Below are 14,158 nucleotides of genomic sequence, written 5' to 3'. Positions count from 1 at the left end.
TCCTTCTTAAGTACAAAATCAATGTCCAAACAGAACTGTGACTGGTGCTAAGGTGATGGAGGTGCCAGCTCCAAGATAAACACTTCCCCTATCCTTTCCAGGTACAGAAATTATTTGTCATTTCAAAAACCTGGAGAGGTAGCAAGGCTGCTGCTGATTAGCCGCTGTCGTCTATGTGCCTGCATTTTAAGGATCGAGGGTGCGTTAAATACAAACACATCGATGAGGTTTGCTCCTCGCTGCATCTTTATCCAAGGGACATAGTTAAGGGTGAGGCGAGAGATCCGAGTCTCACTACTACAGTAACAGTGGGGACGGCCGTGAAAGATAATCTCTGCAGTCGATGTGTCCCCTCTGAAACTCCAAGGAGCCTCGTGAGGATGCAGCAGGGAAAGAGTTGTGGGGAGTAATTTGGGTGTTAAAATATTAACACATTTCTGCATATTTAATGTGGTTTCCTTTTTAAATAGTAGGCAGATTATGGCACGCAAGCAGATAGGTTTATGATTTCAAATTAAATTTTCAGCATTAAAAAAAATCCAAAGGAACTACTTTGTTATAAATACAGTCACCTAATCTAAATACTGAGTTGCTTCGTTTTCAGCTTTTCTGATGGATCAGCTAATTTAGAGCCTCCTTTTATGATTATAACTTGTGAACAAAGCTTCGTGATGGATTTTAGTCTTAAAAATTCAACACTTTCAATCATTCATCTAGTTCACATTTGAGTGTGTACTATGTGCCACGCAGTGGTCTCTGGCCTCCCAATGGGGAATCTGGGAAGGCTTCACAGAGGAGGTGACATTCATACTTGGGACTGTGAGAGCCATTGTGTTCATCTGCCATTTATGGTTTTACTGTGTAGTACTTGAGTCTTATCTCTAGAGCAAGCGCAGAGGCAGACTTTTTTTTTTTTAACCCGTAACCTGCCGTTTCCCTTTCTAACTTCTACTTTTCTCTAGCTCACATCCTAATACTTGTGAAAAATTCGTCCTGGAGAGAGATGCAAGGCCCCTTCCCATTTTTTCTCATTTCTGCTATTTCCCCACAGGCAAAGATGCCTTTCGATGCCAACAAACTGTATTGCAGTGAAGTGCTGGCCATATTGCTCCAGGACAATGATGGTGAGACTCCCTCTCAGTATTGATATTCTGTTAGGATAGGAACCAGGCTTGTTTCAGATCATGACAGCAAGCTCTCTTGCCTTTGGCATCCCCTTGCTCTCCCTCGCGCTCTCTGTGCAGCTTTTGTACTCTGTCAAGCTGTATTGATTTTGTTTGCTGATGTATCAGTGTTAGACGGCTGTAAAATCTGACAGTTAGCTTCATTTTTTTTCTTCCTCTATTTTTTTCCCCTTTTAGAAAACAGGGAATTGCTTGGGGAGCTGGATGGAATCGATGTGCTTCTTCAGCAGTTATCCGTGAGTAATTCTTATGCTTCCTGTCTGCCATGAAGATACATGGCCTGCTTTAAATGGGAGGTGGAGCTGGAAATTGTGTGAAGGAATAAGCCATGTGATGCAAGGCCTTTGGAGCATGTTGGCAGGTTTGAGGTTGCACTGGAGGTTATGTGGTTTGCCTCTCGTCCTCCATCATTTGCTCTTTGTGACCAGATCCCACTGTGTATCTGGTATGAACTGTCTTGGTCTTCTGATATTTGTGAGCCCAAAAGAGGTATGCTTCCTGCTTCAGTGTATGTATTGGGGCCAAGAAGACCAAATTATTGGCAGTTGCCCCACTCCCAACACTATTCACTTCCTTCCTTTCAGTCTGCCCCTAAAATGGAGTTTATTCATTTAGGATCGTGATAAGCTCCAGGAATGCAAGTTCCAATGCAGTGGGGGAGAGGTCACGGAGGAGGACGGGGAAGGGTGTAGTCCTGGGGGCTGTGATGAGAAATCGGAAATCACCATTTGGTCATTGTAAGAACTGTAAATCCAGTTGGAATGTTCTGCTGGCATTCTGAAAATGCTGTTCAGATTCCTTCGAACAAATCTCATCTGTGCTGTTCCAAAAACAGGACTGAAAATAGATCAGTTGGGTAAAATCTCGAGAGTGTTGGGAGTGTCTGAGATGTCGGTTTGCATACAGCTTCCGTCTTGGTGCCAGCAGTCTGAGTGGCTTGGCCTCCACCCCCCAAAATAGAGCTTTGAAATGTGAATCTGTTTTCAGTTCTGGGAAGGTGCTTAGTCCTGTTCCAGCAAGAGTATTGATCATTTTATAGTAGACTGTATGGGTATGCGTATACTGTAAACAGGCTTTCCTCTTAGCCTGCCATATACGCGCGGATCTCTGGCAAGGGCAGAATTTGTGCTTTAAACTGTTCCCATGACTTAGAGCCACAGCTGCTGTGTGAGGCAATTCAGTAGCCCTCATGGTTAGGAAACTCTTCCTTCTGGACTGTGGGATGTTTTAGAAGGGCAAAAATGGATTGTGGTTGGGTTGGGCAAGTGGAGGGATTTGGGGGTAACTGGAAAAGATGTTTCTTGGCTAAGATGGTGATTTCAGGGATGGTCATCTTATTCATTTAGCTGTGCATGTCTTTTATGGCGTTTTCTCTGTCTATATTTGTGTTATAGCTCACAGTAAAAGGGTTTTTGATGTTTTGTTTTTTAATCTCCCTCTTTGGAACTATGAATCAATCACCCTTGGCCCCAGTGGTCAGTGGAGTGTTTTGGTTTTTCGCATGAACTGATAGCCATTTATTTAATACCCGTGCATCAGAAAGGCCAGATTCTATAACATGAAAACTGATGAGAATTTTATTTGGTAAGCTTCTGTTTCAACCGTGGGGTTATCGTGCCAGGCCGGCTTTGGAAATTGTTGGGTGCTGGCTGATGAAAAGACATCCTCTTACAGTTTTGTGCTTTCTGATGTCTTTGCTTGACAGGTGTTTAAAAGACACAATCCCAGCACGGCTGAGGAGCAGGAGATGATGGAGAACTTGTTTGATTCACTCTGTTCCTGCCTCATGCTCAGTTCCAATCGTGAGCGCTTCCTGAAGGGTGAAGGTCTCCAGCTGATGAATCTCATGCTCAGGTATGTTTCCTACCTCCTAGCTCTCCATCCTGTTGGCTCAACTCCTCTCTGTTAGCCTGGATGCAAGAACATGTAGCTGTGGTCGTTTATTCCCTTGTGTTTCCTGTATATATAAAACCGCAGCGTCTTCAGGGGTGTGTGTGGTCTTTTCTAAAGTGAGAGTAGATGGATAAAAGGCATTTTTTTTTTTTTTTTTTTTTGGTCTGTTTTGCTCTATTATTGTGTCAGTTGGTAATAGGACCACTCCATTCAAGGGAAATGTCTTTTTCCTCCTTCTATTAGTGTGTTGGTTTTGGGAAATCTAGTCATTAACTTCTAAACATGTCCTATGTTAATCTCTACACTTAGCCCAGTTTTCTTTATATCCCTCATAGACCTATCTATGCCATATGTTTGTCTATATTTTTGTTATCAGCAGCAGGATATCGCTCATATTTTTCATGCATACAAATTATCATTATGCATTATTTTCGGTAATGAATTGTGCATGTGCTATGTGGCTAGCATAGGAGATAGGAAAACGTGCAAGACAGTTCTAGAGCTTTCCTTTATAGTACTCTCCTTGTATATCTTATTTTTTATGTTCTAATTTCTTAAAGTACTTAAAGTTGATACCATGTTAGTGTATTTCACAGAATCCTAAAGTTGGAAGTAAATGGGAGGCAGCTGTATCAATAATTCCTGAGAAATCTGGCTAGGAAAGTGAATATTGAAATGGGAGGTTGGAGGTGTTACTGGAACGTGGTGCAGGGTCAAGGCACAATTTTTTTAAATGAGAGAGACTAGAACATGCTGATTGATTGGAAGACTAACCATTATTGAATTACTCTTTATGAAACTGAGCCAGAGTCTGTCGTCTTGAAACTTCTATTTACATAAACTGAAAACTCTGGTAAACGACTATTCTTTGACAATTTTTTTACGTATTTGATATATAGCTATTAAATATAATTTAGAATGTAGACATGCAAAACTGGTAAGATACTATGTTGAGTGCTGGGCTTATATAAAAATGAATAAGACAGGATTCCTGCCCCAAGAAAAAAAACAGCTCTGCCCCCTAAACACAACTCAGTTTTGGAAGTATTGAACTCAATTTGGGGTGTATATTCCTAGTCTTTTTTTTTCTGTAATTGTTTCCCTGTTTTTAACAGGTTTTGGGGCCTGCCACATATGTAATTTTTTCTACTGTTTCTTTTTAAATTTAACATGCTGTTTCCCATGCTGTGACATAATCTTCATAAGAGTTTTCAATAAGTGCGTAATGGACTCTAAGGGAATATAGCTTACTTAGTATTCTTCTGTTGTTAATATGGAGGTTATTGCCAATGTTTTACTATTATATCAAATTCTACAGTGACCATCTTTGTGCTTAAAACTGTTTTTGTACTTAAGATTACCAACGTCTGTGTTTCTAAAATTTCTTCTTCTTAAAGGCTTGTGTAGGGCTAGGAACATAGTAGACCTCTTTGTTTGTCTGGTGCATACCAGACCCTGGACTGATTGAAAGTCTTCCTTTGTGGAATTGCTTTAAAATCTTTATTTTAAAGTGCAGAGGGTGGGGGGGCATTGAAATTATTCAAAGGCATTTAGTGTTCAGCTGATTTTTGCTAGCTTTACTCTCTTGAGTCTTGTTTGTTTATCTCCTTTACCCTTCTAATTACCTGTCCTTTTGTTGAAATGACCCACCTTCTCGCAAGCAAATAGCAAGTAAAGAAGTGCATTTGGCTTCCTGGACCATCTAACCTTAAAACTATACTCTGCAGGGACTTTCCCCTAAGCTTCTTAAAGGTCTGAATCGCCAGTGTTTTCGGATGGTCGAGTGCAGATATGAAGTGATGTATTCCTGTATACGAACCATATGGCTTGGTAGTGTGCAGCAGCGAGCAGCTGAATAAATAACCAGAAATATGGATTATTCAAACAGGAACACAGGCGATTCGGGGAGCCTAATTAAAAAGGAGCTCCAAAAGACAGAAACTGTACCTCTCTAGGATCTCCTAACTTTTCTTTTTTGAGTGCTGCAGTTACTGTTAGGTAATTCTTGTGCATTAATTAGCTATATTGGCAGATTCAGCATTTCCTTTTTTTCTCTTTCCCATGCTCTTTGTTCTATGTAAATTTTCTTCTTCAGGCTTCCAAATGGAAAGTTTAATTGGGAAGGATTTTTTTTATTTCCAGCTAGATTTGTCCTTCCTGATCTTTCAGCAAGAGCTGCCAAATCGCTCTGTCTAGAAAGGGCCCATTCAAAACTAGGAGGCTGCAATGCTACAAGTTCTGGAAAATTTCTGTGGTTCCATTGCCCCTAAACATTAATGTTTACTTTGAATCAGGCATTCATCAAACAGTTATGAAATGCCCACCTGGAGAGGTAACAGTGTGGTATAGTGTGGAAGAAGGGACTTTGGAGTTGTAAATGTATGTTTGGAACACAGCTCTTTCACTTACTAGTTCTGGATATTTGGTGAGTTACTGTAGCCTTTCTGACCTCTGACCCTCAGTTTTTTAATCTGAAAAATGGGTGTAACACTGCGAAATTTGCAGAGGTATTGTGGGACATAGGCTGTATATAACTATCTGGGACAATTCTGCAACTATTAAAACATTGAAAAGGTACTATGTTAACTTACTGTGTTAAGTGGTAGGCTTATACAGAGATGAACAAGACAGGGTTCCCACCTTCAACAGTTAGTGAAGGAGACCAACATTAAATAACCGTAATATAATTTAATTTGTTAACCATTAAGAGGAACGGTTAATTTTGCATGTCTGTATCCTGTGAATTTTTAATGTATGATTATTGATAAGGAAAGATAGTCATTTATGTACACACATTATCACACATGCATACATACTATCAGTGTAAGAAACGTCGAAACCTGTAGAGAACTTTAATGAGTTTATTTGAGCCAAACTGATGACAATTGCTGCGAAGTAAAATCTCCATGGATTAATTGCAAATGCTTCAGAGAATGATGGTCTTGCAGCTTATTTTATGCATTAGAATCAAAGGAGGAGATGTAAGGAGGGTTCCATGAAATCCATTGGTGGTAGATTAAGGGGGTGGGAGAAAGTGAAGTGGGTAAATCTCTGGGATTGGATAAAAAGTAAACTGGAGAGACAGATACTTCTTTTACATTGGTGGGTACAGGATAGTTAATAATGAACATATTACAGCACGTAGAGATGGTATCCGAGGAACAAGATAACAATGAGGGTTCTGTGGTCTCTTGATCTGGTGCAGTGGATTGTGCCTTGTGGGGTCAAGAAAAAGGGATCACTCTGACATTCTAGATGCAAAGAGACACTAGACAGGCTCTCTCAAGGTAAAGATTGAGCTTTGTCAAGGAAGCTCCAGGCCAAGGATGTGACTACCGGTCATTTTCGTTAGGAATTTGGATGTTCAGACCATCCTATGTGGTTAATTTCGGTTCTGAGTTTGTAGCGCCTGCCGTGCAGGCCTCCCCTGAGCTTGTCAGGGTTAGTATGTAGCCCCTTTATCGACCACAATATATATTACCAAATTTAATATTTTTATCAACTTTATTGAGGTATAATTTATATTTTAGGTTGGTGCAAAAGTAATTGTGGTTTTCTCAATTATTTTTAACCTTCTAAACCTCAGTTACTTTTGCACCAACCTAATACAATAAAATGCACCCATTTGAAGTATACAGTTTTAATTTTGACAGATGTATATGCCTTAGTTTTCACCATAATGAAGTTATAGAAGAGCATTGTCCAGTAGAAATGTAATGTGAGTGAGAAGTGTAGTTTTATATTTTGTAGTAGCCATGGTAAAAGGTTAAAAGAAACAGCATTAATTTTAATAATGTATTCTTTTTAATGCTCTATATTAAAGAGCATCATTTTAACGTGTAATCAATAAAAAGTACTATTGAGCCTATTATTAAAAGTACTATTATTACATTCTTTTTTTAAAGTAAGTCTTTGAAATCCAGAGTATTCTTTTTAATGCTCTATATTAAAAAGCATCATTTTAATGTGTAATCAATAAAAAGTACTATTGAGCCTATTATTAAAAGTACTATTATTACATTCTTTTTTTAAAGTAAGTCTTTGAAATCCAGAGTGTATTTTACATTTACATTTCAATTCAAATGCTAAATTTTTATTAAAGTACTTGATTTATATTTAGATTTCGTAAAATTTACAGTGGGAAAAGTAGATTTCCACATCTAAGTTTCTGGAACATATTTAAATGTTTCACAGTAGCTGAATCAAGTATCAGTTCTTTTAAATTTAAACTTAAATTTATTGAAATTAAATTTAAACTTCAGCGCCTCAGTTGCATTAGCCACATTTCAGACGCTCAATAGCTAGCTACATGTGGCTGCTGGCTACCATACTGATTAATGCATATATAGTTTGTATCACCCCCCCCCCAAAATTCCCTTGACCCCTTTTGCAGTTAGGTCCCACCAGCCCACCCGTGGCCCCAGGCAACCACTGGGCTTCAGAGCAGAAACCAACAGTGTCCACACTTCAGTTTATCTCCTTTGGGACACTTGAACCTCTCAACTCTCTTCTCCCATCATCCTCCTAGGTATTTTAGGGTTATGGCTTAGCTGTTCACTTCTTATTGTAACCTTTGTACTCAGTGTTCTAAGAAGTCCTTCGTGCAGATTTGTAGTCTCAGCTTTTGTTTCGGAGGTCTGTTTGGAGGTCTAGTACCTCTCTGCCCTTACCTCACAGGCCTATCCCCTTTGGTTTACCCTCCCACTCAGGTGCTACTTTAGTTGTCAGGTGACTTTTTTCATTCCTGCGTTAAGAGTGTCTGGATTTCACAGTGCTTGACAGAATCAATAAGGGGGGAAAAAAGCTATTGTTTTTTTCTCTCTCTGCCAAAGGACAGATGAAGACATTTTGGAAAAGAAGCAAAGATTGTTGAGGTGATATTTAAAAGTGGAACTCATGCCGTGGAAAAAAAAGCATCAGGTACCCATTCTAAAGTATAGAACCCTTCCTCCCCACGCAAAAACAAAACAAAACAAAACAAAAAACACAGGAATTTCTCATTTGGCCATAGTATTTCAATAAAGAGAAAAGATGAGGTGAGAGTGGAAGGTACAGAACCTCTTGGGCAGAGCAGCCCTGAAACCAAGAGAGAATCAGAGTTGCTGATGGAGAAAATACTACTCCTTGTATGTCAGGCAGCTAGGCCTCATTCTTTTGGTGTGAAAGTCAAGAGTTAGGGTACAGAGAGGATGTTTCAGGTGGTCTTTGGCTAGCAGCAGAAGGGGGACGGTAAGGACAGGAGCCAAGTGGTCTTTTTGTAGTCAGGGATAGTTGAGAGAAAAATAAAATTTAAGAAAGTCACAATTTATTGCGCAGTTTAACAGAGTGATTGGATTTAGAGGGTCCAATTCATAGAAATAAAACTAAATTATACTTATAGGGGAATGGCCATTTTAGAATTTAGCAGAAAATGAGAATTGAGCTATAAAAATGCCCTCATTATCCCCTGGATTGAGACTGGTTTGCCATTTCCATGTTCTTGGTTACAGATGTCTCTGGTAAGATGGTTGCTACAAATAGAAGATTCCAATATATCAGGTTTAATTATAGCCTGTACTCCAAATCATTTGCTTCTTGCCACCACAAAGCACTTTTTAACAGTGTGTCCTTGTATCAAATGGTTCAGTGTTCTTTAAGAAACAACAAAAGCAGTGGGAGACTGAAGAATTACATTGTCAGTTTCCTTGAAAATGTTGACACGAAGCTTATTATTTCTGTTGTAAAACCCTGTTCCAGGTAGAAAGAGAAGAGACCACCGTGATCCCAAGGGACGTGTACAAATGCAGTTTGGGGTTGTATGGCAGAAATACAGTGAACCCATCTTGGTTATTAACTGTATAGGCAAAAGAAAGAAAGAAAGAAAGAAAGAGAAGGGTACATATAGACACATCCATTTCAGGAACCACCAATTTTTTTTTTTCCTCTGAGGTTTTTCACTAAAATTTTCTTTAAAGCAAAGTGTCTCTGACAAAGGAAGCAAATGAAATAGCGATGGGTATACCATCTGCAGAGTAAGTCTTTGCAGGACCAATTCTGAGCTGTGAGCTTGTACCAAACCATATAGATAGGTAGGCCAGCCTGGGGGATTTTTGTTAACCTTGACATTTTATTCCCTTCGTTTTTACCTTGTTCTGTATTGGTTTTGTTCATAATGAACATGTGTAGGTCCAAACTCTTACATTTTTATTCTTGTGGTTGTTTACAGGGATTTTGTTATTGTTGTTATTGTTTTTGGTTTTTTTTAAGAGCTAGGGCCTTTTCTTCTGACCTTCAGTCTCCGGGATTCTCCTACAAAAGCGGAATAATAATGCACATCTTTTAGAAGTCAGCTGTGATTCCTGATACAGTTTGTGCTCCAAGCTGCACACACACAGGTCTTCCGTGTTGTTTGTCCAACAAGCATTTCCCTTTCCCTGCTTACTGAATATTACCAGTCTCTCTTAGACAGCTAATAGTAGTTTGCACCTGAAAAAATGCTTCAAAACACAAAATAATCCTTCCAGCAGCCCTCCAGGCTGGTGTTACCTCTGCATAAATGGGAACGTGCTGTGGCTGAGAAGGCACATTAAACTGAAGCAAGATTACCAGGCAGGATATGGTGTAGGACCTATCTCAGCCCTTCCACCAGACTTCAGAGCTATTCATCGTTCCAGTGTAGCTAAATTGCACATAGTTAAAGTATATGATTTGATGAGTTTTGCAATATTTTTTATTATTCCATGTTTATTTCTTAGGGGGCTTATTAGATCTTCCTCTACTTTTTTAGTGGTTGTTTTAAGGTTTACAGTATACCTCTTTAACTTCTCACAGTCTGTTTTCAAGTAGTATTATATCATATCTATGGCATAAAAGCCTTACAACAGTAAACTTCCATTTCTCCCTCCTGGTCCTTGTGCTACGCTTGTCATACATTTTGCTTCTACATATGTTGTAAATCTCATTATATACAGTTGTTCTTTTTGTGTAAGTGGTCAGTTATCTTTTAAAGTGATTTTTTAAAGTCAGAAAAAAGTCTTTTCTATTTACCCAGATTTGCCATTGCCAATGCTCTTCATGCCTTTGTGTAGTATATCCAGATTTCCATCTGGTATCAGTTTCCTTCTTCCCAAATGATTTCCATCAAACATCTCTTGTACTGATGATCTATTGTTGATGACTTCTGTCAGCTTGTGTCTGTCTGCAAAAGTATTTGCCTTCACCTTTGAACAATTTCACCTGGTACCTACAGCATTCTAGATTAATAGGGTCCCCCCTCCCCACTTAAGTATTGTAAATAAGAGTGTTGCTCCACTGTCTTCTGGATTGCTTGGTTTACAATGAGAAGTCTGCTGTTATTCCTGTATACTCATGTGTTCTGTCTGTAATATATCCCTTTTTTCTAGATGTTTTTAGAATTTTCTCTTTATCATTGATTTTGAGTAGTTTTAGGATATGCCTTGGTGTCGTTTTCTTCATGTCTCTTGTGTTTGGGATTTGTTATTGAGCTGTTTGGATCTATGGATTTATAGTTTTTATCAAATGTGAAAAAATTTCAATCATATTTTCGAATACTTTTTCTGCCCCCTTCCTCCCTTTAGGGATTCCAATTACATATATATTAGGCTGTTTGAATTTGTTCAACCACAGCTCGTTGGTGATTTATGCATTTTTTTCAGTCTTTTTTTCTTTGTGTGTTTTATTTTAGATAATTTCTACTGTTATGTATCCAAACTCACTCTTCTGCAGTGTGTGTGATCTGTCATTACTCTCATCCAGTACATTTTTCATCAGATGTCATATTTTTCTTCTCTAGATATTCAATTTGGGTCTTTTTTTATGTCTTCCTTTTTTCTAGATAACATGCTGAAGCTTTTCTCTACCTTCTTGAACATATCAAATGTAGTTATAATAACTGTTTTTAATGTTCTTGTCTTCTAATTCTGTCATCCATGTTATTTTTACTGATGATTTTTCTCCTCTTTATGGTTAATATTTTCCTTCCTCTTTGAATGCCTGTTCATTTTTTACAGAAATTGAGATACTGTGAATTTTACATTGTTGGATGCTGGATTTTTTTATTTATTTTTTGTATCCTTATAAATATTCTTGAGCTTTGTTCTAGGATGTAGTTAAATCACTTTGAAATAGTTTTGTTCCTTTTGAGGCTTACTTTTAAGCTCTGTTAGGTGGGACCAGCCTCACATTGAGTCTGTGACTAATTTGGCCTCATTACTGAAGCAATATGCTTCTGGGTACTCTACGTGATGAACTGTGAATTCACAAGGTTTTTCCACCGTGACTGGTGGGAACACAAACTATTTCCTGGCCCTCAGTGACGGGCTCTCGGGATTGCTTCCTCCTTCTTCTTTCAGGTGGTTCCTTTCTGCACTTTGGTTAATTTCCTCCCATGCATGTTGGAATCAGTACCCAACTGAAGACTCAGAGGGGACCCTCTGTACATCTCTGTGCAACTCTTGCTTCTGGGACTCTGTCCTTTGAACTCCAGCCACATTGGTCTCTCCAGAGTCCTCCCTGCTCTGAGGCCTGGAAGCTCTCCATGCAGCCAGTTGGGCTCCTGGCATGTGCTTCCCTCTGTCCAGGATCCCTGTCTTGTGCTAGCCGATGGCACATGTCTGAAAACCATTGTTTTGTATTTTGTCCTTTTGTGTATTTGTTTTAGGCGTGGGAGGGGATGTAAATCCAATCCCTGTTATTCCATCTTGGCCCAAAGTGGAAGTCCAACAGTATATATATTATATACTTTATAAAATACTTTCTAAACTACATTTTCTTACTATTTATTGTTGGTGAATATAATGCAATTAACTTTTGTGTATTGTTCATTTATTAAGCAACTTTGCTTTGTAATGTATCAGTAAGGCTTTGGTACTATAACAACACCCAAATCTCAAATCAAGGACTTTCAATGACAAATGTTTATTTTTCACTCTTGGTACATCCCTCGCTGGCCATCTAAAGCTCTGCTCCACATCTTTATTTTGGGATTCAGGCTGAAGGAGCAGTGTTTAATAGGATATGACTCTCATGGCAGAGAGAAAAGATTGATGATGTAATAAATCTTAAAACTTCTCTAAAGACACACATATTACTTACACTCACATTTTATTGGCCATAAAAAGTCACACGACCAGGCATGATGTCTGTGGCGGGAGGAGGGATGTGTAAGCCGTGACGTGTTTGAGCTGGCTCATACAGGCTCATTGGTTGTACACATCTCTTTCCAACACTGAGTTTGGTGACACCACATTGGTAACTTGAAATTGGCTATGGCAGGAGTATTTACACCATGTAAATGGACAAGCACAACAAATCAGCACTTTTTTCCTAAAGAGCTAATTGTTAAACTTTTAGTAGCAAACCGCTGGATATACGTATATGCCTGATTTAGAGAGTAGCAGTTAATAGTTCAGAACAAGATTATTTTCTGTCACATTTTATTTGTGTGTGTCTGTGTGTGTGTGTGTGTGTTTAAATTTTACTGGCTATGACTTCTAGTGCAGTACTGAATGGGCGTAACAATAAAGGGCAAACTTGTCTTCCCTAGTGTTAAAAGGAATGCATTTTACCATTCGATGTGTTTGCTTTGAGATTTTTGGAGAGAGTATTGATCAGAGTAAGAAAATTTTTTCACTTTCTGACATCAGAGTCACATACTTGGTCAATCAGTGCTATCAAATACTTCCTCTGCATTTATTGAGATGGTTTTTTAGTGTTAATAGAATGAAAATTCCATTAATGGATTTTCTGGTGTTGAGCTAACTTTGCATTCCTGGGATAGGCCCATCTTTTTTTATGTTTTCTAGGATTCTGTATTTAGAAATTTTATATTTACACTTATGAATAAGATTGGCCTGTAATTTTACTCCCTTGGAAAGGTTTTGGTATCAGAGGTTGTTTTTTGTTTGTTTGTTTTTAGCTTTATTAAATGAGTTGGGTAATATTCCTTAATTTTCTGTTTTCTGTAGGAGTTTAGGTAAAATTGGAATTATTTCCTTCATGAATGTTTGGTAGAACTTGATCATGATGCCATCTTCACCTTGAATTTTCTTTGAGAGAAGATTTTTAAGTACTGATTCAGTTTTCTGAATGGTTTTAGATTTTCTTTTTTATGTTTCTTGAGTCAGTTGGGAAAATTTATATTTTCCTAGGAATTTGTCCATCTCACCTGTTTTGCAAATTTTGGGCATAAAATTAGTTCTTCTGTTCTTAACATCTGCTGAATCCATAGTTTTCCCCCCTTCTATTTATTCCTGTTATTGTTTATTCATTTTTTCCTCTTTATTCTTGATCATTCTTGCTAGAGATTTGTCAATTTTATTGGTCCTTTTAATTAAAGAACCACATTTGGGCTTTGTTGATCCTCTTTATTAAGGGGTTGGCAACTAAAGCCATGAGCCAAATCTGGCTAAGGCCTATTTTTCTATGGCTAGCAAGCGAAGAATGGTTTTTATATCTTAAAAGTGTGTGTATATACATAAACTCACACACACAAAGAAAAACATGCCACAGAGACCATAGGTGGCCCATGAAACCTAAAATATTTTCTGTCTGGCCTTTTACGTAGTTTGCCAACCCGTGCTCTCTAGAGTTCTGGTTTTTTGGTCACTGATTGTTGATCTTACTTTGCTGTCAGCTCAGCCATGCCGTGAGTGGTTTCTCTGCCTATCTAGCCCACCCGAGGGCTAGAAACAAAAATTTTAACCTCCATTTTACACATACTCGTTTTGTTTCCTGGCATAGACAGTCAAGCAGTGGTTGGGACCCGTAGTTTATGAAAAATGGATGAGAACAGAAATTTAAAATTGAAAAATTATGTCTAGCAACATAGAAGACCACCATTATTCTATTTTAGTGGTGGCATGTCCCTTAGCAGCTCCCAAAGCACCAGTGTTCTTTGGCACTATAGTTTGAGAGCAGCTATGAACTTAGTCGTATTGATCTCACTGTCTAAATCCTGGATCCTACAACATGATCTTATATTTTGGGAGCTAAAAGGGAGTGAACTTTATCATTTACATTGCAAAGCAAACAAAAATGCCCTCATATAGCATTATCCAAGTTTCTTGCCAGGATTACCAGGA

At 38.4% G+C, this 14,158-nt stretch overlaps 1 protein-coding gene across 3 annotated transcripts in view; it reads left to right on the top strand.

Annotated features, from left to right (window-relative positions):
- CTNNBL1 (catenin beta like 1) overlaps positions 1–14,158 on the top strand; it is a 144,274-nt gene that overhangs the window by 66,239 nt on the left and 63,877 nt on the right. For all 3 annotated transcript variants that reach the window (XM_019750234.2, XM_074318346.1, XM_074318347.1), the window contains 3 exons: positions 1,052–1,124; positions 1,362–1,420; positions 2,890–3,038. In XM_019750234.2, coding sequence (XP_019605793.2) covers positions 1,052–1,124; positions 1,362–1,420; positions 2,890–3,038 — 281 coding nt within the window. The remainder of the gene's footprint in view (positions 1–1,051; positions 1,125–1,361; positions 1,421–2,889; positions 3,039–14,158) is intronic.

This window comes from Rhinolophus sinicus, linkage group LG13 (assembly GCF_036562045.2).
Source record: "Rhinolophus sinicus isolate RSC01 linkage group LG13, ASM3656204v1, whole genome shotgun sequence".
NCBI classification, from domain to species: Eukaryota; Metazoa; Chordata; class Mammalia; order Chiroptera; family Rhinolophidae; genus Rhinolophus; species Rhinolophus sinicus.
Note: the sequence above shows the minus strand (reverse complement) of the source record. Positions and strands in the feature narration are given on the sequence as shown.